Source organism: Mustela nivalis (assembly GCF_964662115.1).
Source record: "Mustela nivalis genome assembly, chromosome: 4".
In the NCBI taxonomy this organism is placed as follows: Eukaryota; Metazoa; Chordata; class Mammalia; order Carnivora; family Mustelidae; genus Mustela; species Mustela nivalis.
Genome location: NC_139023.1, coordinates 142,567,508 through 142,592,209, shown reverse-complemented (window position 1 = coordinate 142,592,209; position 24,702 = coordinate 142,567,508). Strand labels below are relative to the sequence as shown.

Here is a 24,702-nt window from a genome sequence, read left to right as displayed (position 1 = left end):
ACAGGACATCAGGAAGACCTCTGACAGGGTGACGTCTGAGCTAATGCCAAGTGACAAGAAGGGGCAGACAACCCAAATCTGGAGACAAAGCCTTCTTGATAGGGAGAACACTAAGTACAGAGGCCCCCAGAGGGAAGGGGGCTTGGTTGGTCTGAGCCACAGAAAGGTCAGTGTGGGGACTGAGCAAGAAATAAAACCAGTTACTAAATAAAGTAGTCAGAGGTCTGATATTTCTGGGCTTTTCAGGTCCTCAATTAGTTTACTTTATGCCGCCTGCAATGAGAAGCAGCCAGAGGGCTTTACATGAGCTGCATAATCTGATTTATGTTTATAAAAGAGCCATCTATTTTTTTGGTTAGGACATTCAGTTTTCTACTCTATCTCAAGTATTTGTTTATTTACCTCTGCTATGTGCCTTAGGCAAATCACATATACCTGCTGGGCCTCAGTTTCCGTATCTGCACAAATAGTGATGCTGGCAGCCAGTAACTGCTGACACACACTGGTTCAACGGGGCAATTAAATATCTGACCCTGTAGCTGACTGCAGTTTCCCTTTTATTCTCAGCATCCCAGAACACTGCCCCCATCAGGCATCTGCCCTGCTTCTTACACTTGTAGCTCAATCATGGCGCAGTCCCCTCGCCACCCTCTTCACAGCTCGCCAGTCCAACACAATCCTCAGACTCCAAAGCTGCGGCTCCTCTCACCCTTTCTCTTTACCACTGAACAGATGCCTCCTGCAACCCCAAGTCTCTCCTCTTCCTTCTTAACTTACTCCTTAGCCAATCTCAGTCTGATTCCCATTCCCACCACTCGACAGAATTCCTTCTCGACAAATCACGAGCACCAACTATTCAGTCCAACTTCCGGTCCTCCTCACCCCATCATTAGGTTTTGAACCACCACCTCCTACTGAAGGAAAGGACGATGTACTAGACAAAAGGACAGGATCTACTCCCAGCTCAGTTACCAACTGCTTTATGTGATCCTGGAAAAGGCATGTAATCTCTCTGGACCTTAGTCTTGGGGTTGGATTTATGGATAGCCTTAGAGCCCTTCTAATTTGGAAATCTCACTACTGATTCTTCCCCTTGGCATCCATGACTTGGCACTATCTTGATTCTCTAAACAACTCCCTGTCTCCTTTATTACGATGTGTTGTTCATCTCCTAAATGGGGATCTGTTCCTCCAAAGTCCTAGCAGAATGCACTTTAAATGACCCTTGAGTCATATATACAATCTCTCCATGGGCAACAGCACCCACACTGACACCCTCAACCGCCACTTCTAGGAACAGACTTCCTAGACCTCCAAATCAACATTTCCGCCTGTAGAGAGAGTTCCTCCAGTTACAGGTACTCTGGAATTGAAAACTCCTATATCCAAGATAAATCATTACTACTTCTCCAAGGCTACTACTCTTTTTGACCTCTCCATTTCTCTTATTGATCATTGCTATCCATGGCAGTCAAACTTAAAACATGTTGAGTTTTTGCTGATTTTCCACTTACTTGACCCTCTTTCCATTTCTATGAAAGTATCAAGTGCTCTCCTTTCTCTTCCTTCACACTTCACTCCTAAAACCACTTGGCAAGACACAGTGAAGTAGAGATCCACAGTAGAGGGTAAGGTGTGGACAGCTGTCATGGCTCACAGTGGGGCACCAAGTCCAAGGGTAGCTCTGATGCCCAGTGCAAGGGTGGGGAGGAAGAGTCACACATCCATGTGTACACAAGGTCTAGTGCATAGTATTAGAACCCAAGCAGGAGAGGATAGCCCAGCAGGGGGAGTCAGTGTTAGAGTGGAGTAAGAAGGGCCTCTGTTGGGGGAATGTGGCCCTGTGACCCAGAACATGAGTTAGACTCCCAGTCATAGGCAGGAGAGTATCTGTGGGAATGGGGGCAGTCTGACTCTGCGGATGCAGCTGACACCAGGACTGGGGCAAAAAAAGTGCAAGGTAGGTCTAAAGCAAGTAACTTAATGTTAACTTCTTGATTTTGATGGTTATATTGGGGCTACGTGAATGTCCTTTATAATTCTTCATAATGGACTTAACTTTTTTGTGTGTGTGATTATTTCAAAAATAAAAAAAAAAATTATACAAAAATCAACACCCGCAAGGGCTTCTTCTGTAATCTCACATCTGTCCCCCTTTTTTTTTTCATTACTCTGGACAGAGAGTCAAGTTCCTATCCCCCTCTACTGTTGCAATAACTTCTTAACAAGGCTCCACCCCACAATCACTGCCTAATTAAGGTTTTTCCAAAGTGCGCTTCAGCTCATGCCACTTTCCTGCTCCAACATTTCAGTAGTTCCCCACTACCTCCCAAATTTCTTAGTGTGACCTTCAAGTTCTACTCCCTTCTAGTCCCAACTAACTAACCTCTTCCAGGCTTTCTTCCCCCCAGTTCTCTGTGTGTCACAGTCAGCCATAAAGCAGGACCACATTCAGTGTTTTCTGCCAGTCTCCAAGTTTTGCTCATGTGACTCGCTCCATCAGGAAATGACCATTCCTACTCTCTGCAAAAACTTTAAGACTAAGGATAACTATCATTTCTGACCACCACCACCCCATCTCTCCATTTTCCAAAACTTGCCTAGATAATCTTATATTGTCAGAATACCAAAGCTGACTTTGCCCATTATAAATCTTATTTCATTTTATTTTAGATTACAATCCTTGTTTATATGTCTCCATAACTCCTAATCTCTAAGATGAGGATACATCCCAATGAAGGAATCCTCATTAATAAAATGAAGTCACAGCCACAGTTATGAATCCATATCACCAGTTATTAGCTCACTCTCTCTCCCTAGTGAACTTTTAAGTATTCAAATTACTTTCTGTTTGTTCTCTTTCCTTCCTTATACTACAGTTTTCTATTTCTTGCATAAATATAAGGAATTTCTACCTCTTTTCTACAAAGAAATTTTGGCCTAGGCCTCACCACTGACAATCATAAATCCAGAGGTTTCCAGACATCAATTAAGTAACAGGTGCTTATATGTAATTACATTTTAACTTCATTATTACTTTACTATATATAGAACAAAATAAAACTCTTAAAACTGAACACAAAGCCTATACTTGACAAGTTTAAAACTAGAAATTCCAAAATTTAAGATGAAGACCTATACACTTAACATAATTATATTTCCTTGGTTTTCACTAATAAACTTTGAAATGCAGTCCACAAAAACACACAATTTAATGGCTATATTTAAATTTAATAACGAAGCAGATTGTTTTTTCTTGATTTGAATTTAGTAAATAAAAGAAAATGATACATTATTTGGCAGAAGAGCTGAATTTTATCAATAGATGAGTAGTATGAAACTAAAGCAACAGCTGAAAGCCTGGAAAAAAGTATTTTGAAGAAAAAAGTTAGTAATATCAAAGCATTAGGGGAAGTGAATGGTTACTCCTAAATTACTTGTGATCAACATAACATCTAGTATTCCCCTCAACATTACAAGTATAGAAAAGATCAAACAGGGGTGCCTGGGTGGCTCAGCCGGTTTAGCGTTTGCCTTCGGCTAGGGTCATGATCCCAGGGTCCTAAGATCGAGTCCCACATCGGGCTCTCTGCTCAGCAGGGAGCCTGCTTCCTTCCTCTCTGCCTTCCTCTCTGCTACTTGTGCTCTTTCTCTCTGTCAAATAAATAAATAAAATCTTAAAAAAAAAAAAAAAAAAGAAAGAAAGAAAAGATCAGACACATCCAGAATTTCAATAGTGCAAAAGGCATCAAATCCATTAAATGCTACACCTCCAGATCCTAGGTTTTTTGTTTTGTTTTAAGATTTTATTTATTTGACAGAGAAAGAGCACAAGCAAGAAAAAGTACTAGCAACATGCAGAGGGAAGGGAGAAGCAGGCACCCTGCTGAGCAAGGAGCCCCATGTGGGGCTTGATGTGGGATCCTTGATCCCAGAACCCTGGGATCATGACTTGAGCCACCCAGGTTCCCCTCCAGGTCCTAGTTTTAACACAACACTGCTGTGCGTGCAAACAGCCTGAAGTTGAATAACTTGAGTGTATTTAACTGAAACCACAGCTCTTATCTCCATTTTTTAAGTATGAAGTAAACAGTTCTAAGTATATTAATACTCTAGATGATAAAAGGTGGACATACTGATATATAAACCTAGGACACTTGTGATGTTAAAAGCAAAATTTATTCAAACTGCATTGTACTTAGTGATTTATTCATTAAAAAGCACTAAGGGTTTGCTTCTTTTTTTCTTTTTTTTTTTTTTCAATAAAATTATCACTACTCTCACCAGAAATACTATAAATGAATGAAGTGCATGAATCATCGGGAGAAGCAAGTCTCATTGTGAAATCATTTCTAAAAATATTATTTAGAATACTAACCGGGAGAAATTCTAGGTACACTAGCAATTTCAAAATCAAAATACTGTGAGACAAATAATAAGAAAAAGAAAGTTCCATGTTTTCACTTTCAAATGACCACAGTAATTCTTAATGATTTATTATAGTAAACACTAATAATCAATCCAATCCCACATCCCACCCCAATCATGATTTTTTTTCATACTTTGTATTACACAGAGATATTTAGATCCCAATGGTTTACTCATAAAGTTTGCTAAGAGGCAGGGCAACTTTTGTAACTCCTTGAATTCTAGCTTTTGCTTTATTACAGAAGGAGAGTTTTCAAAAACTCTAGGGACAACTGAAAAATAAAAAAACAACTGTAGGTTGTTTACTAAATTGTTTCCTTCTTTCATGGAAAAAAATGCAGCACAGATTAAGTTATAAACGCCCGACTATCCGTCTTGAAACCTACCAGAATATGCCCTTTGAAACAGTGAACTTTATATTCAAAGGTCTAAGTCAATGTTAGCGCTGTTATGATGCTATCAAAGTGACTATGACCATCGCCATAAACATCAATGTTGTATCAATAGAAAAACGCTGCTTTCAAAAGGAAGAGTGTAAATTAAAAGAACAAGAAATTAATCATGAGTATCAAATTTTATAAAAAAGACATGATTAAAAAATATTCTGCTTTTTCAAAGTAAAATAACTCACCCCTACTCACTTCTAAAAGATAAATGACAATGACATTTTTCTATCCAAAACACTCTGGAAACTACACAGCTACACCTGGGATTCAAATATAGTTGACACCAGATCACCAAATATGTTAAAGGATACTCTATTTTGATTTTTAACATACAGAACTCCAAGGAAACTTCACAGCCACTTAGTAGTCTGGCTGGCAGACCTCGGAGAGCATGGAGTTCAACATGTTCACTTTTAATGAAGAAACTGAGGCCCAGTGACTCACCAAGGTCACAGTTTTGTTTGTGTCCTAGCTGACAGGGAAACTCCAATCTACATGACATAACCAGGTCCAGTGTCCATCCTCAAGGCTTTACATTCAGCTTCTGTCATAATTTACTTTACACTTCGGTGGCCTGGCAATCCACTCACTAGAAATGATTAACAGACAGATGGCTTTCGTCACTGCTCTCAGGATGCCCACGGACCGGGATGAGGAGAACACACACTTCACAGCCATTACTCACTTCTATCAACTTGAAAAATTAACTAGATGAGAATCATTTTTCTTATGTGAATAGGGTACTCCTTCCTCAGCATAATATTCAGTAAGGCTAACACAAATAAAATAATAACCTCTTTTTTCATTAATCTCCAAAGGGTGTACAGAATAAGAGACCAGCACCTCTCAGCTTTTGGGTTTTAGGACACCTTTCCACTCTTAAAATATACTGAGGATACCAAAAAGCTTTTTGTTTATGTGAGTTACAACTAATGGTATTTATCGCATTAAAATTAAAACTAGTATTCATTTTAAATGATTTAAAACTAAGAAGTTGTTACATGCTAACAAAAGCATATGTTTATGAAAAAATAATTGTTTCCCAACACAAAATCTTGAGTGAGGACGGTGACACTGTTTTACATTTTTGTAAGTCTATTATCTCACTTAATAGAAGATAGCTGGATTTTCATATCTACTTCTACATTCAATGTGTGGTGACAGGTTTTGGTTCAATGTATGAAAAAAATCCTGGCTTTACGCAGGTACGTTGTTGGAAAAAGGACGAGCATTTTAATGATCATTAGAGATAGCTACAGATGTGATTCTTTAATACTACACTGAGAACTCCCTGTAAGTAATTTCTTTTTTTAAAAAGATTTTATTTATTTATTTGACAGATAGGGATCACAAGTAGGCAGAGAGGCAGGCAGAGAAAGAGAGGAGGAAGCAGGCTCCCTGCTGAGCAGAGAGCCTGATGCGGGGCTTGATCCCAGGACCTTGGGATCATGACCGGAGCCGAAAGCAGAGGCTTTAACCCACTGAGCCACCCAGGTGCCCCTTTGTAAGTAATTTCTTGAAGGTTAGTTGCAATGTGGATCTGAAACCATATTAGTGAACTTTTCATACACTATCACATTAAAAGCCACTGGTCTAGCCTCCATTTTGAATGGATCTTTTACCAATGTGTGATCTTTCAATTCACAAACCTCCCTGAAAGGGTCTCAGGAATTCCAAACACTTTGAGACCTCTTAGAAAACAGCTCAGAGTTCAATCTAAAGACAAAGGTTATTATGAAACATAGGAACGGTCACACTCTATCTTGATTCTCCACAATCTGGAATTCTTTAATTTATTCCACGTCCCCCAGAACATGGTATTATCATCCCACATTAAGATGTAGACCAAAAGGTTGGATTTTGATCCAGAAGACACTAAATAAGAGACCGGTGATGAAGTATGGATGAGGTTTAATGAAATATTCTAACATGTGCACTGAAATCTAGAAAAATATTTAAGTATCTTCTAATCCTTGAGCAAAGCTTTATTCTGAGAATAATCAAAACAAACAGGTTTGGATAATACTCACCAAAAAAAGCTGTGAAGAATCAGTTATCTGTAAGAGACTTCATAACATTGAAGCTTTGTTATTAGAGTTTTTGGAAAACGTATACTAACTAGCATAATGCCAACATGTATGTAAACAAAATGAATCCCCTCTGACTATATTAACATGCATGTAAAGAATTTTGGCGTACTCCAGAAGAGACATTGAATACCTCGGTACCCACAAATGCAGAGCAGGCTCAAGGTCAGTGACTCACATTAGTATGTTTAAGGCTATGGGTCACTAGAACATCGGGAGGGGCTTTAGGAATTGAGTGAGTGTAAAACCTATAGTTTAAATAGCAGAAATAGGATGCAGAACAAAGCAAAGCAGAGAACTAATGATTTTATCTACTACAGCCCTACTATTGCTACCAAAAATATCATTACCCAAAGCAAGAGCCTTAAAAAAACTAAAAAAGCAAATAAGTATGTACTGGTGAATGTATGATGCATGTGAACCACAAAAAATAATAATAGAGTAGAATTTAACCAGAATTGTTGCCAAACTGTGGAAAGAACCAAGATGCCCTTCAACAGACAAATGGAAGATACCGTCCATATATACAATGGAGTATTATACTTCCATCAGAAAGGATGAATACCCAACTTTTTTGTATCTACATGGATGGGACTGGAGGAGATTATGCTGAGTGAAAAAAGTCAAGCAGAGAGAGTCAATTATCATATGGTTTCACTTACTTGTGGGACATAAGGAAAAACACGGAGGACATTGGGTAAAGGAAAGGAGATGTGAGTTGGGGGAAATCGGAGGGGAGAGACAAACCATGAGAGACTGTGGACTCTGAGAAACAAACTGAGGGTTTTGGAGGGGAGGGAGGGATGGTTGAGCCTGGTGGTGGGTATTATGGAGGGCATGTATTGCATGAAGCAGTGGGTGTGGTGCATAAACAATGAATTTTGGAACACTGCAAAGAAATAAAATAAATTGAAAAAAAGAATTATCAACAAATATTTCTTTCAACTATGTATAAAATATTTCTTTAAACTATTTTGTAATTTCACATAGTGAAGAAAACAGAAAACTAAAGGATATGAAAGCTAAAAATTGTGCAAACTAATCAAATGTTAACAGTAAGAGTTAAAATGCATATAATACCTATTGCATACCAGATGATAAGCAAAATTAACTCAGTTATCTTCACTATATTTGAGATGCGTACTGTTGAATTCTTTTTTCTTTTTCCTCCGGATGAGAATACTAAAAGCCCAGAGGGGAAGGGGTATGCACAGGGACACAAAGCAATTAGGTGGCAGAGCTGGGATTTCAACCCGGGCAGCCATGCTCATACTACCAGGTTGTACTCCCTCATACTAACTCACCAAAAACATCACTTACAAAAATATCGACATCATGTGCAAAATTTCCTTCTCTAAAAGTAAAACAAAGCACTAGCAGGAGACCACATGCTGAGTTTGCTCCTGATGAAAGCCATGCTATCTTAGGCTATCTCCCTAATGGGGTTCAGAATTTAAGAGATAGAGGCAGTATCAGAACATGATTGTTCCTGCTATCGAGAACAGTAATAACATATCATTTAAAGGAATGTTTGCTTCCATAAAGGCAAGAGGAGCAAGGTTTGAATCAATGACAAGGAAAAGAATGCATGAATTAAACTTTTAGCTTTTGGCTCATAAGAGAACAGGAGGAGAAAGATATAGAAATACACGTAAACCCCATGTTAATGGGATGAAAGTATTTCCCAAAACGTAAGATTTTAAGGGAAATATGCACAAATTCCTAAATGCCAAGTGAAAGAACTGTATCTAGGACATCTATTCTTTATATGTTCAATAAAGGGACCATTTATCACAACCATGTAATAAAAACAGTATTGAAGCAAAGTCCAATGCAAGTATTCATTGTATAACTTAGAACCACCCTTCACAGTCATATCGAAAACCTCTTCCTTGTTTTTTTCTAAATATATACAATACGCTATAAGCAAAAAGCAAAGTCAAGAGTTATTTTACAGTAAGTAAAGTACGTCTTCTTGCAGATCTTATAAGTTATACCAGCTCAAAACTGCAGTGACATATTTCACTTCCAATATGAGTAAAAAAGCAAGACTGTCCACTTAGTAATTTTAGATGTGCTGAGTCTTTAAAAGCCCTCAACAGTTAAGGAAATGATTTATTTGTATTGAAAACCATGACTGACATATAATTAACCTACTCAAAAAAGGAAAAAGAGGGTGAAGAGCTTGTGGGTAACAGATTTGGGGTCCAATTTCATATTTCATAACCAATGAAGTGATTAATAAAAGCTAAGAAAAAAGACTAAGACCACAAGAAACAAATTTAAAACAATTCTAGTGAACCAGTGTATAGCTAAAGAAAAAAATAATCTAGCACTAGTCTGCTGAAGTAAATATAGTAACAGGCAGCAGAAAATAAACTTTTCCCAAATACCTACGACAGGCAATGTGCAAAGGGGAAGGGGATACCCACACACACGCCTTCCCAATCAACACAAATATTTTCTAAAAGATTTTAAGAATTTTTTGTTTCTCTACTTCAAAAAAGCAGTGACATTATACAAACAAGGAAAGAGGTGGCACTCAATGACCATGCGGAAAACAAAAATAAAACAGTAAGCTGAAACGTGTTTAAATTTATCAACTGTGAATACTGACCTTTTCAACATTTTATAAAGCCATGATTTTCAAAAAAGGAGGCAAAAACCAACTTACCTTGTTACATTTTCTGGAATGTATTCTAGAACTGGATATCCATCACTTCTTCTAGATGACAGGTCACCATGTGATTTCCATGACTCCACTAACGTATTAACAGGAGGAAAGGAACTCAGGTGTTGGAAAGATTGGTCTCTAGCCGATCGTGATAAAGATATTGTACCTTGAGCACCAATCCTGTAGTGAAAGGACTGTCCACCTGAATTCACACCAACAATAGCAGATGAAGGGATGCTGGCCTCTGGATAATAGCTCCCATCATCTGGTTCCTGTTTAATACCCATTGGGAATCCACTGCCTTCACAGTTACCATCAAAGCCGGGCACAGGTGGTCCTAAGATTCCTGATAGAGAATAATAGTCTTTATCATCCATAAAGGAAAAATATGAGCCATCCATAAATGGAAATGGGTTTACCGTTGGATTCCCTTTAAAAGACGTGCCTGAACATGAATGCTTGGTTGATTCTTGTTTTATTGGTACTGAGAATGGGGAATCAGAATTTATTTTGCTATTTCCTCCCAGACATGAGCTGCTAAAAGCTCCATCCGGTTCTGGTTTTATGTACTGGACAATGCTAAGTTGGCCAGCCACACCGTTGGAGATGGCATTCTCGACTTCCTCACTCTTGGGAAAAGGGCCCTCTTGAGCACCTTTCTCCTGTGTGTCAGGACTAGGAGCCACATCCCGGGCTGCACTGGATCCAGCTGGGGCACCAGAAGCAGCGTAGCTGAAGGCATTGTTTACCGGGCTACAGGTAGATCCCATGGTGCTAGCAGTTGGGCTGGAAAGCGTGGATCTGTTATTTGTGTTGGAAGGGCTGGAAACGGAGCACCTTGAGTTGTTGATGTTTGCAGGGCTAGACACAGAGGATCGCAGAGTGACATTATTAGGACTGGAGACCGGAGATTTTACGCTGCAATGACTCGGAGGGCTGGATATTGGGGATTTCATGCTACTTAATGGACTTGAGAGAGGAGAGCCCACATTGCTGGCGTGTGCTGGGCTGTGCGACCTGGAGCCTCGATTTTCGACATTAGGGGAGCATGTCAAAGGAGTCCCCTGGGTGATAGGGCTGTGCACTGCGAAACTGCCAAAGCTGGCAGAGGTGGAGGACACAGAGCTGATTCCAGCAGGGCTGCAGACTGAAGAGGTCATGTTCAGAGGGCTGCAAACAGATGGGCTCTTCTCATGACATAGGATAGGGCTTCTAACAATGGCACGCATGACCCCACCATTCACAGAGCTCCCAGAGTCAGGCATGAAGGATCTCAAGGGCCTGTTCACACTGCCTAGAGTGGAAGAATGATGGCCATTTTCTTTGTAAAATTTCACCAGCTGTTCAACATTTTGATAAATCTTTGCTGGACTCGTGCTTCCTTGCTGGTTCTGCTGATCGTAGGTGTAGTCAGCATCTCTTACGGAGTCCATGTATAAACCCATGGACTCAGCCACAGTTGCTGAAAGTTCCTTAGACTCCAGCTCAGTTTTAATATCAGATGTTAAAATCCCAGACCGATTATTGTCTTGCTGAAGGCAAGGGAGTAGTTCATGTTTTTCTTTGCTGCTTCCTTGAGAACTGTTGTTTGGAATAGCACCGGAAACACAGCTTACGTTGACAATCTCCATGTAGTTATTCTCATCAGTCCTCTCTGGAGGTCCCAGGGAAGAATGTTCCACAGCCTGAGAAACTTGACCCCACCGTCTTTCCATATCTAGACCTTCAGGGAGACTGTGGTAGCCTTTGGTCTCCATAGCTAACAAATAAATTTATATTAAAAAATTGAATTAGAGTCATTTATAGCACTATTACTCTAGAAGACATTCCAAAATTCCATTTACTAAGCTATATGTACATATTCTACTTATCATAAGCAATACTTCTAGTTATATTAAAATTGTTACCTTTTTGGTACTCTTATTAACAGTCCTGACTATGACTTGTCCAGAAGCTGGACTACAAGCAGCAATCACATAAAATTATTTTGCATCTAAATAAAAGTAACATGCTGCTATAATACAGCCTTTAGATTTGCACAAAATATCTACAAATATTAACTTATTTAATATTCAGAGTAATCCTGGGGACTGATGAGGCAGGCAAGGAGGAAAGGAAGGGCTTAGTGATATGGGTGACTTGCCCAAGGTCAAAGAAGTGATATGTAATGTAGTTGGGTTTAAACTAAATCTTCTGACTCCAAAACCTCTGGAGTTTTTCAAGCATATGGAAGCTGTTTTCCATATCTAACACATGGTTTTATTAAAAACAATACGGAAATACAACCAATGTTACCTTTTCTCAATATGAAATTAAAGTTACCAAGTGAATTATCACAGGAAAAATAACTTAAGAATTATTTCTTTAAAAAATAAGATTTTCTTAAAATGGATTAGTGATGAGGATAAAATAATGTCAGTACTGAAAAATAAAGATTCATGTATCCTGATTAATTAAGATGGTCCATAGCTCCATAGAGAAGCAGTATAATAACTGGGGAATGTCAGCACTAGATTCTCCGTATTACCATGCTGGCAGGGACTTTGACATGCATCCTTACTTAGTAGTACCTCTGCTATAAAGACTTCCAGCAGAGACAGTTTTCTTTTCAACAGTAAATGGAGGAAGTCTGAGATGAGTCCTGACAATTATGTGTTCATTCATTCAACAAATATTTACCAAGTGTGTGCTACATCCTGGGCCTACAACCAGTCACTGAATCTATAGTGATAAACAAAACAGGCACAGTCCTTATCCTCAGGGAGCCCACCGGTTTTTTCTTAGATACACAACCATATCCATTGGCTCTCTATGTAAATTTATTTCATAGACAAAATAATTATAATAGGTTATATTTACATAATCCTACACACTATATAATTCGATGCCACATTATAAGCCTCTTATTTACCCTAATAACCTTGTAAGATTCATTTAAGTATTATCCAAATAATATGTTGGGGAAACCGAGGCACAGGCCAATAGCTATGTGGCAGAGGTGGAATTTGATCCCAGGTCTCTCTTTACACTGATAATTCTTTGTGGTGAAGGTCTGTCCTATGCACTGTAAGATGTTTAGCAATCTCCCTGTCATCTATCCACTAGCTGCAAGCAGTACTCCCCATATCCGGCTGTGACAACCAAAATGTCTTCAGACATTACCAAATGCTCCCTGCTTTGAGAATCACCACTCTAAAGAAACATATCTTAAAGAAAATTAATGCATTCTTAGCAAAAAGGTCATTTTTACATTATAATAAACAAAACTGCTAAAATCATTATGTACGCATTTTTCAAATCCTTTCAGGTGTATCAACAATCCATGACCCAAATAAAAGTCTGATGCAGTTTCTGCAGTTCTGTGCACCAATATTACTTTAGGCCTCTCATCCTTTTCCCCCTTGGCCACTCACTACCCCCATCTTCCCTAGCTTCCCCTCAGGAAAAGAGACTAGGAAGTCCTTCTGCTACAGAACTTAAATTAATTAATACAGAAAAATAACAGAATGGCTCTACTAAATAAACTGGCAATAGATATCACAAGGCTCTATAATGACATGTAATGCCTAAATTTTCTAACTATTGTAATTATCTCTTACTTCATTGTATTCTACGCTACATTTTGAGTTCTCAGGAGGCAGAAACTTTGTCAATTTCACCACTGCATCCCAAGCAGACCACCCAGTACAAAATAAAAGATGTTAACTCTTATAATACTCAATTTTTGAACACTAAAATCTAGCATATAACCTTTTATTTAAAGAACATTATTCTATAAATTCCTAATCACAAGTCAATCACAAAGCAGAGGAAAATAAATCAAATTACAACAGTTGAGGTGTTTATCTGATAATTCTAGCCAAAAAATTTAGTGTGGATAAAAATCAAGTTGAAATACACACACACACACACACACACACACTTCATGAAATGGGACTTAAACTGCTAATACTGACCTCTTCTACACTGAAAAACAATTTACCTATAACCATACTATTCTGTGCTTCTACTTCTACCTAAGAATACTCTGTCCTCCCCATACTTGAATAGATACACATCTAAGGTATAGATGTTTCAGGTCCAAATTCATTAAACAGCAGAAGAAACATGTCCATTCATCTCAAAACTGAACATCTATTTTGTATCACCCCCTCCCCACCTCCTGCCCTGAACCCTGTCCATAAACCCACATTCCCTTTCTTGGTGAACCGCACCACTCTCTACCTTAATTCCAGCAGATCACCCTTGCTTGAGGACCCTTGCCAAAGGCTTCCAAAGTCTCCAGCCTCCACACCTTCCACCTACAGCTTCCTTCCTCATCTCCATTCTCTCCACCCTACCCGACCCTAAGCAACAGTCTGAAAGGAGAATCCTATCTCCAGATCCCTGTCCAAAAATCCATCTTCCAAACATTCTCTTGGAAAGGATGATCAGGAACTGCTTTTCTGAAGTTTCACAGTGTAAACCTGCATGCTGAACTCCTGAGAAGTTTTACAGTGCAGAAACCTGTTTTCTTTTTATTCCAGCGTCCTCTAAATAACTTGGCCACTGCTCCCTTTTTCTACAACACCTACTAATATTCTAAGGGATGCCTTTCACCACTCTGCTCTAAAGCAGGAGCCAAATCTCAGACTTGTGAGGGTACATGAAGATTCGAAGAGAATCTACATGGAAGAGAGCAGGCAAGTACAATCTTAAAGCACTCTACAAGGAAGCATCTTATCACTAACATCATGCAGCTGATCACAACTTTCCAAGTCCTATTTGGCTAGCCTCGAACTCTTAACAGTAACATAAAACAGGCTGCATTTCACCACGTTATTGACAGGGCTATCATTAAAGAATTTGCAAAAGGCTTTGCTGAAATCTAAATTAGTTCTGTGTAAAGTATTGTCTTCATCTACCAACTTTAGACGCACCTCTCAACAAAGAAAATAAAGGTTGGCAACTGTCAAGCACAAAAGAATAGAGGACTTCTAGCATCTGCATGGCTTCCAATGCAAATATTTTTAAAGATCAGAGTTCTTAAAAACTTAGGAGCATTAAAATATTTTGTGCTGAGTTCCCATTATTTTAATCAGTCTTCTCTGTAAACAAATAGATTAGGTTAGGCATTCATTTCCTATGTAGTCCAGGAAAAAGCCAGGTAGTCTTTTTGGAAGTGGCGTAATAACCATGGCTTAAGCAGAATTTCAGTTAACCTGAACTTACTAATAAATACTGAAAATACTAGTTGATGATTATACTCCTCATAGAACTTAATACCCAGTGAGTAAAGGGAAAGTTTTTGTTACTAAAGTATATGATGAAGCAGACACTTCATGTATACATATCTAGCTTATATAAAATCAGACTTGTCTCCCTTTCAGCAGAAACTATAACAGAGGCTTTACTGGGACAAAGACAAAAACCATTATGAGCCTTTACTTTTTATGCAAATGGCCTCCCTCAAAACATAAAGGAAATTTCACAAAAGTAAGGAAAAGTGCTAATGAAAGTTCTACCTTAAGCCATTCGTATGCTCTTAAGCACTATTTTTGCAAAGAAAAAAGCTGACTTTAAAATTTTATGTTTTACAGTCTATGTTAAATTGCATTTTTCCTAAGGAAATAGTTTTTTTTTTCCCCCCAGGAATATTAACAAAGATTCTTGTGAATTTGTATTTTGTCTGAAAACACTTTCACTTTTAATATCCCCAAAACATAGTCCCACTTAAAACATATCATTTTCTATAGTTATTTCACTGTAATAGGGCATCTTAAAGACAGAACCTTAACAATTTCACAATTTTCAGTGGTCGTATCACTATGAAAGTTTGCTGTCTGTGACTATTTTTCTGTCATACCTACCACAGAACTATTATTATGTTCTCCTCTTTTATACACGAGGTAAATGATAGAAACCTGCCCAAGGTCACCTAAGAGAGCGGGAGAACCAGTTAGAACTGAGCACACCTGATTTCTATTCACTCACCTAATTCACTGAGCCACCTGATCCTTCCAAAAATCCCCAAGCCAAACTATGTCTCCCTTAAAGGAAAAAGCTCCCCTTTATTTATTTTTTTTAAACTTCTATCCTCAGGTATTTCAATGCTAGTGTGCCTTGAGCTCAAACATAAAATTAAAACTTCACAGAACTTCACAGATGGAGAATGCTGTTAACATTACTTTGTAAATACCATCAATAATAGCACCTATAGAAATGGCCATACAAATGTTAAAAAGCAATTTAAGTGCATTAGAAATTCACCGCTTTCAAAAACTTGTCTGTTATCAAACAAAAGTTTTTCTAACTTCTAGGTTATAATAAGTTAAAAGTGATGGTGCCATAAACCATTCTGATTTAAACCTAGTCTTTTAAAATTCAGTAGGAAAAGCCATGCACCTAAATTCAGTATAGTAGGGTACGGATGACACCAAAAAAAGCTTCATCCTTTCTCTCCTGCCTTTGGAATTCCAACTGATGCCACAGAAAGCATTAGCCTCTCTCCAGAGTTTTATAAATACTAGGGAACGGGAAATGCACGAATTTCCAGAGCCCTCTTCATACAGGCTACATCAGGATCTGTATCTCCTTCAACTGCCCTTTTCCGCTACACCTCCTGCTAAGATTTGGGTGCTTCCGCAATTGATAGAGTTAAGAAATATTATTCAAACGTCCTTTAAAAATTGTAGAAGGAAAACGATCCGAAAGTCATCCTTGGGAAGAGGAAGGGAGGTAGACCTCCCACTGCCAAAGGCGGTTGAAAGCTGCTCGTTAGAGGGCATTTATCCAAAGTGGCCAAACTTTCCCAAAATAGTCCTCTGGCGGCCAAAGGGGGTAAAAAGTGGAAAACCAAAACAAAACAACAAGCACACAGCACCATACTGACTGTGCCTCCGGATTACGCAGCCACTTCTCCCTGCAAAGTGCACGCTCCCGCGCCGCGGCCGCAAGCCGAGTCCGGCAAGCTGCGCCCCGCGGCGCACCCCTACACACCTGCCTCGGCCGGGGTCCGTCTCTCGGCGTCTACCTGTTGCAGCGCTCGCCAACGCCACGACACCCCTGCTGCGGAGCCCCCCTAAATCCAACCACATCCAGGCCAGCGAGTGCCGCTCTCCCCGCAGCGAGAGAGCCCGAGGCAGCAACGCTCTTGCACCCAGGTGACTGCACGGGCTTCCTCCGAGCAGCCTGAAGTTGGCTTGCGTCTCCCCGGTCCAATGACACCCCGGGCGCGGAGGGGCGGAGAGGAGGGGGCAGGGCCAGGGCCAGGGCCAGGGCGGGCGAAGTGGGAAGGGAGAGAGCTAGAGAGGGCGGGCGAAAGCCCGGAGGGGGAGTGGGCCAGCTCCAGGGCCGGGGTGGTCACATGTCCAGATAAAGTTCAGGTTGCTATCCCGCCCCCCTGAGCCCTTCCTATTGGCCCGGAGGGAAGCAAGGCTCCACGCTGCACAGGTCAGGCGGGTTTCTCATTGGGCAATCCCGGCTGTCAGTCACCAGGAGGGCGACATGACTGATACAAAGTTGCTGCGACACAGCCTAGACTCGCAGCTCCCTTAAAGCCGCAGCCACGGCGGACGCTTGGGGTGCCAGGCAGCAGCTACGACACAGGGCACTAGACACTCTCCGCACGCTGCCCCCCGCCCCTCTCGCTCTACTGCCCCAAACTTGCTCGCGCCCACCTGACTCTCCTGCTGCCAACCTCAGGCTATCAGGAAAGAGGTGAAAAGTGTGGTGACGCGGAAGAAGTCGGTTTTTCCGAGATCCATTCAAGGTGTTGTCCCTCATACTCCACCTGCAGCGCCAGGTGAGCAGCAGGCCTGGCCCAGGCACCGCCCACAGCGTCCGCGCGCGGGGGAGGACTCCTAGTGGGCTTTACCCGACCCCCGAGGTTCCTCTCCCCGCCCCTTTCCTCGGTCTTGCGAGTTACCTCTCGGCAGAGCAGCCGCAGCGTAGCTGCCAGCGAGAGAGAGGATCACGTTCCCACTCGATTTGAATTTCCTTGTTTTAACAGTGCAGCCAAAGCCCTTTAAACGCAGCCTGTCTCCCACCCAACCCCCCCACCATTAAAAAAAAAAAAAGTGCCAGGGTCAAAAGCTGTTGCTCTCCTTTATGATTTTGTTGGTGTATTTATTAGTTTAGTATTGGATTTTTCCACTAGCTCAATTTGAAAGCTTACCATCGAGGATATTCACCTCTTTATAATGGGTGGGAGGGAGTGCCCATAATTGGGAGAAATACACAGGAGGGGAAAGGAATCAAAGTGTTTTCTAAGGATCGAGTGTCTGCAAGACACTCCAACCGCCCCCTCCTCGACTCTCCTCTCGCCCACCCAAACGCTGTAGTTACTAAGCAAAAGGAAGGGCTTCTTAATTTTGATTTCTAAGGACTTTGAGGCTCCGCGTCTGAGGCTCCGTTTTGGGCTCCCGGCTGGCCCGGAGTCAGCACCAGTGACGTACACACCTAAATCTGGTCCCCCAGCCCTCGGCGACCCGCAGCCCGGTGGTGGCAGCTGTGCAGCCTCCCGCCTCACCCTTGCCTCGCACCCGCCAAAGTCGGAGGGCGGGGGGGAGGGGGGTTCACCCTGTCTGTGCCCAAAGGCCCCCTCCTCTCTTTACAGTAACTGAGCTTCGGGATTCCAGACCCCGAACCAAGGAAGACTCGAATTCGCCGCCGCTCCAGGTAGGGGAACTCCCTGGCGGCGGGGGCGACTTCGGTGCTCAGTAGTCCCCTGCGCAGAGCGGCCCCCGGGACCCCACAGCCGGGAGTCCTCGCCAAGTGTCCCAACTTTCCCGCGGGGCCCGCCGTCACGCGCGCTGTCCGGGCCAGGCGAGCAGTCTGGAATCGATCGCACCGGGCCAAGCGCAGGCGGCAGGCAGGAGCGAGGGGAGTCCCGGACCTAGCTAGAGCGCCGGGGCAGGCGAGGAGGCGGCGGCTCAGCCTGCACTGACAAATTATTCATTATTAAAGGAATGGACGTGTGTCTTTTACTAAGTTTTTACCTCCTTTACGGAGGGCCGGTCTTGCCCTGGATCTCAGCTTCTTGTAAAATCTAGGTTAGATTTTGCAGGGACAGCCGCTGCGATCGTTCGCCTGCCGCCCAGCACCCCTGCCCGGAGGCGGCCCGGCGGGCACCTGGTCTCGTGCCCACAGCCCACCTCGGTTCGCCCACTCGCGCCCTCTACGCGGACCATGCCTTCCCCGGGGCCCCCTTTGCGCTTCCCGGGCCCCCTCCCGCCGCTGTCAGCGCAAAGTGACTGTCGCTGCACTCACCTTTTCTAGGACATGGTGGGGAAGCTGGGGCGCGGGGCGGGGGGTGGAGGGGTGGGTGGGGGTGAGGGCAGCGAGACTCCCGCCGCCGCCGCCGCTGCCGCCGCCACCAGCAAGTCCAATATTACCAGATCGGCGGTAAGGATGGAGAGGATGATAATCCCGGCAGTCGCCCTACTGACGGTGGGTAGAGCTATAGACCAGGAGTGTTGTTACCCCGCAGGAGGAGGCGAGGCGGCGGCGCCAAACCGCGCAGAAGGGGACGCGGGCGCCCGCTCGCCCCCAGCAGCGGCGGCCCGGCCTCAAGCGGGCCCCTCTCCCGGGGCTGCTGGTCTCCCCGGCGTTGACGGCTGCAGACTTGGAAGCCGGGAAGTAACGGCGGGATGATTCCGCGCCTGAGCCCCGCAGCGCGGCTCTCCGCGCACCCTCTTCGGGCCTGGGGTGGCCGGTGACAGCTCGGGCGGCGGAGCGTGTGTGTCTGTGTGTATGTGAGGGGGCGGCCGCAGGGGGAGCCCGCGGCGCCGCGGCCCCCTCCCCGGGTCACACCCTCAGCCGCCGGAGGAGGCTGCAAAGCGTCCAGCCACCGGCTGGTGGGAAATCGGGATGGGGACGCCAGTGGCTGGTTGCCCTCTCACCCTGGCCCCTGGCAGTAGAGAGGCGGAGGGAAAAACCGAACCTCCGATGCACGTAACCCTCCCTCCACCACTTCCCACGTCCTCCCAAAGTCTGGGCCTGAGCTCGCGCCGTGGCCTCAGGTGCAGTCCCCACCCGCGGGGGGCAGGAGGGGGCACGGGTTGGGGGCCACGCGCGGGGGGCGGGAGTGAAAAGTTTCTTTTCCTGCTCCCTCGCCGCCCACCCAGTGAGGCTGCTCTTCTCCCCCCTCTCTCGAGCTTGCGGCGCCTCTGCCCCACCCCCACCGTAGCGGGGGGGTGGGGGGGCGCTGAGGAAGGACGGGTGGCTGCGCGTGGGGGCGTGTGGGGAGACTGGTGAGGAGCGGCGGCCGCGACAGGTCCCCTAGCTCTGACAGAGGCTGAGATGCGGGCGGTGGTGCCTCGGTGGAGGAAGCTGAGGAAGGGGTGCAGCGCCAGGTCCCCTCCCCCCAAGCTCGGCGAGCGCTGCGCGCCCCCGCGCCGCCCCGCGCGCCCCCGCGCCCTCGCGCCAGCCGGGGCAGACACCTACGCAGACGCGAAAGTGAAAGGGGGGCGGCCGAGCCGTGAAGGCGGGCGCGCCGCGAGGGGCAGAAGATGAAGCTGTGACCCTCGATCCCGGGATTCTCCCGTTCCCTCTGCCCTGCGGAGCTGTCTGCCGAATCCGGGCTCCGGAGCCTCCCCGAAGTCCCACGTCCGCCACTCTCTGCCACACAGATTACCCCCATCAGGCGATGTGTGTGTGAGTGTGTGTGTGTGTGTGTGTGTGCGCGCGCGCGCGCGCGCGGGTTCCCGCTCACTCACGTGTGTGAGATATACGTTCAGCCCGACTCTTCCACCGCACCGTTACAGTTAACCTTGGTGGAATATACTGGGGGGGAGAGTCACTACCCCTTACACGCTTCCCAGCTTGTGCTCTATGATTCCGTTTTTTAAACCCCGCGAACAGCACCCCCACACACACACCCCCTTTCCAGTTTAGCACTTCTTTTCGTACTGGATCTATTGACCACCATCCTAACCGCCCCGCCCCGCCCTTTTCAGAGTTCTTTCCCATTTTCTTCCTAAATAGCTGTGAAAGTTGCTAATCTCTTCCCACACAAAACCCTGTTAAACTCGGAGCTGCCCTGTTGAAACAATCACTGCCTTTCTTCAATCACATTCCCACTGTCCGAATATCGAGCTTGCCTTTGCGTCCATCACCCACACAGCGTTAGCACTACTCAGTTCTTAGATGGCTGAGGGTCGCATTTTGGCCTCTAAAAACAACCTTTTGCCTCAGTTCCCTTATTTGTAGGTAATGTGAAGTTCTTAAGGTATTATGTTTTAAGCGAAATCAAGAAAATAATATATTTTCAAAATGAACATATTAATAATTAATACAAGTGTCCTGACAGCAAAAACTGAATCTTGAAATGCATCAAAAATAAGATGGATTGACACAGGTGGGTTGATAAAATACACGGAAGAATGCATAGATATGTGATGAAGCATGTGCATACTGAAGTACAATATTAATGGTAGAACCTAGTTGGTGGGTATACAGGTGTTTGCTGTGAAATTTTCTCAACTTTTTGGTATACTTGAAATTTTTCATAATGAAATGTTAGAAAAAAAACTCTTATTTAAGGAAACCTATATTATGTAAATTCGGTTTACAAAATTAGTAAATTGATTAGGTATCGATTATCTTTCCCCTTTAAAAATGATTTACCATAAACATTCTTTACCTAAATCTCTACCATGATTTTAACCAATAATTTCCATTACAGACAACTTGTCAAGGATCAGGTGCAAAGATGGTGCAAAGATTTCTTCCTGTGTTTTTTCTTGTCCATTCTCAAATTTTTATCTTCCCTGCCTTAAAAACCATTTGATATTGTAAAACTAAGATTGAGTTTTTAAACGTATATAAGTATTCTTTTAAAACTTTTTCACACCAAAATAGTTGGGAGTAGGGAGTAGCATATGCCCATATATACCAGCTTCTCTTATCCTTTGGAAAGGGTATTGGGGATCCTGCAGTTATTAATAGTCAAATCTTTGGGGATATCTAAGTGTTTAGCTATTTGCCCAAACATTTAACAAGTAAGTTTTTCTCTTCTCTTTATTTTGTTGTGCCATCTGTAAGACAAGAAGTGGTCCTGTACTATCCTAAGGGAGAACAGCTCCAGGATAAGGTTTGTGGCTCCCTCATCTGAAGAGAAAGTGACGTTTTGCTTGGAATCACCCCATAAGTGATGCCCCTGAAAGACTCCATCAAAAATGGGGATGCAGGGTTTTCCAGTTGTTTGGAATATTCTGTGCCAATGCTTGTTAATAAAGAGCCTTATCACCTTAAAAAAGTGTACACTTAATGTCATTATTTGCTTGTTTTTTTAAGCTGTCTCAACAGTTTGTTCTTTTCATCCTTTTAGATAAACATATTTTCTCTTTGCAAAAGGATGAAATTTTTTTTTAAATAAAATTAAGAAAAAAAAAGAACAGAAAAAGAACTTCATCTCCAAATAGAGACAATTTGCAGCTGCCAAATAGTCTTAAATCTTGAAGCAGCAGCAATAGTTATCTCCCTCTTGAAAATAGATCACCCTCCGTTTACAGTCGCTATACCTTAGGACATCACTCTCCTTCATCCCATTAGTGTCAAACTCCCTGAGGTTTGCCACCATAAAATGCAAGACTCAGCGTTTGCAATTTACATGTGTGACATCACATCCTCTATTATATAACTTCAGATACAAAGCCTAATATCATCTAAGTTTGTGTTGGAAAAAAATTCTCCCTTGCTCTTTATTTTAGCTTTAGCAGAGCCACCCTTTAGTTCCCTGATTCTAATCCCATTTCTTCAAAGAGCTGACTCTGGGGGAAGGAAAAAAGCATAGAGTAGTTTAAGCCATGAAATCATTACTCACCCCCCCCAAAAAAAATCTTCTCAATTTTATTTTGAAATGTATTAAATACATCTCCTTTATATCTTTATAACCAACAAGAAAGTGAAAACCATTAGGTATCATATAATTTAGTTGTATTCAATAATTTTTAAAAGTTAAAGGCTAAACATTTGGTCATAGTTAGCTTCATTAATAAGCCTAGCCATGCTGGCATTTTTTTCTTTCTAAAAAGCTAGGCTTTTTCCGCACCCCCCCCACCCCCCCTCCCCGCCACTGTCTCTTACCAGCTGTTGGAAAGAGTTGAGAAAGACAGAGAGAGTCAGAATGAGAGAGGAGGGGGGAATTGGAGAGAGAAGATAAATAGGGGAATAATAGAAGATAGAACTTTTTCTTTGTTTATTGCAAAACACACATGTTACAGTTTATAAACATTGCAAGCAAATAAGAAATTGTGGACCAGAAGATAAATACAAAACATATCAGGGTTTTTGTTAATATCCGAAATAGACCAAACTCAATTTTCTAGACTATTTGGAATATTTTTATTAGCTTTCATTTCTGTATTTGTTTTTCTGTTTAATCATCTATCTATCTTAATTTCATTTATAGTCATTTTAAATAAAAATACATAAACCTAATAGATTTCTATGGCCAGATTTTGAGATGACAGAGCACCCAACAGCACATGCATCACAATTAGTATGCCATATTATTAGAAGCAAATCAGATTTCACTGTGCCTACACTGCTGTTCTAAATTTAGAAATAATGTACAGTAGTTGAAAAGGGGGAGAGGAACTTAGAGCAGTATATTTTAATAAAAATAAAGATATTTTCAATTTCTTGTCTTTTTCTCTCCTTTTTTTCCCCTTCATTTAGTACAGGAAATTCATCACCTTTAAATAACTGTGCTAATCTTACATAAATAAATTCATGGTTTGTTTGCACGTTAGGACTATGCATTGGGGCTGTTTCTCTGATATTATGTGCAATAACAACCACAGAAAAGTGAAACAATCCAGTGGGTCAGGTGTGAGAAACATAAGAGTCTCTGTTGAACTTGATGAAAAACTCATTTAGAATTTCTCATTAGGACTTCACAGGAGCAGTTAGCTTTTCAGTAGTTGGCACTATATTTTTAGCAGCATTTTAACAGCTGTCAGTAACAAGACAACATTTTGATCAACACTATTTTTTTATTCTAACAAAGATGATTGCAAAAAACCCAAAATGCTTTAGGATTTTGATGTTTAGCTATGAAAATCACAATTAAAAATATATTTTTTGTGATATAAAATGTTAATACCTCAAGGGCAGGCAATAAGTTATCCATATAATAATGAGGCCAAGTGGATTTTTTAAATTTTAATTTTCTGATGCCTAGGTACATCCAATAAAGATTATTTTATTCTTAAAAGGTATATTCAATGTCAGAAATAGAAATGTCAGAATGAGAGAGTGTGCAGTGTATCTTGTCATATATTTGCAAGTAGGTCAAGAATAGCCATATGGGCACCCAAATGGAATAAAATCTTTTCCCTAACATTAGAGTTTATAAAGGGAGGTTATCATATGTCAGATACATGACATTAGAAATAGCAGACAGAAAAATGTAAGACACTTTATGGCAGATGTCATCTTTATTCCTAAAGATAGAGGTAAATTTGCTATGGATAATGCATTACAAAGTAAATGAAAACTAAAATTTCGGCAACTGTCAGATTTGCCTTTCACCCATAGTGTCCCCAAGCTGAGTGATTTTTGTTCCAAGGCAAGTAGGAGTAATGGTATATTATTAAAGAAACCTACTGAATCATCTTACTCAGAGGTAATCTACTCATTTGGAGGACCTAATCCAAGTTTTGAGTTTGTCCCAACAAAGGCAGCTGAGTATTTCCCACTTCATCTAGCTGGCACAGTGGAGGAATTGATGCATTCTTATGTCAAATGATATTTTTATTATATTGCATTTGTTTTTTCTAGCCCTTCTGGGGGCCACTTCTAATAGCTCTTTCAATATGAGGCATTTTTAATTGCTTGGTAAGACTTTTTTTCAACAGACATAGGCACCTTTAGTAAAAACTGTGGTTAAGATATCCTTTCCTCTTTCCCAGCCTCAACTCCTGCCAGATGCAAATCTTTTGGTGTTGACAGTTTTTCACAGAGCATCATATGGTTTTCTTAGTGGATAAATTTTGGACCTTAAATGTCCATGTGTAAAAAGGAAACACTTATAAACACTTTGTATATGAAAGGTATATGCCACATCAATTATTAATATTTA

General features: G+C 42.1%; 1 protein-coding gene and 1 long non-coding RNA gene across 5 annotated transcripts in view; one reads left to right on the top strand and one right to left on the bottom strand.

Annotated features, from left to right (window-relative positions):
- Positions 1-18,963, bottom strand: part of NR3C2 (nuclear receptor subfamily 3 group C member 2) — a 337,335-nt gene extending 318,372 nt beyond the window's left edge. For 2 of the 4 annotated variants that reach the window (XM_082728958.1, XM_082728960.1), the window contains exons 1-2: positions 18,885-18,963; positions 9,636-11,394 (exon numbers count right to left, since the gene is read on the bottom strand). In XM_082728958.1, coding sequence (XP_082585084.1) covers positions 9,636-11,392 — 1,757 coding nt within the window. In that variant the 5' untranslated portion in view covers positions 11,393-11,394; positions 18,885-18,963. Of the gene's footprint in view, positions 1-9,635; positions 11,395-16,613; positions 17,030-18,884 lie in introns of those variants that run through there. The other 2 variants (XM_082728959.1, XM_082728957.1) reach the window with 2 other exon arrangements.
- Positions 17,118-21,873, top strand: LOC309863764. The gene is made up of 3 exons (XR_014311245.1): positions 17,118-17,418; positions 18,232-18,293; positions 21,660-21,873. It is a non-coding gene; the product is annotated as an uncharacterized lncRNA (long non-coding RNA).
- Positions 21,874-24,702: the final 2,829 nt, after the last annotated feature.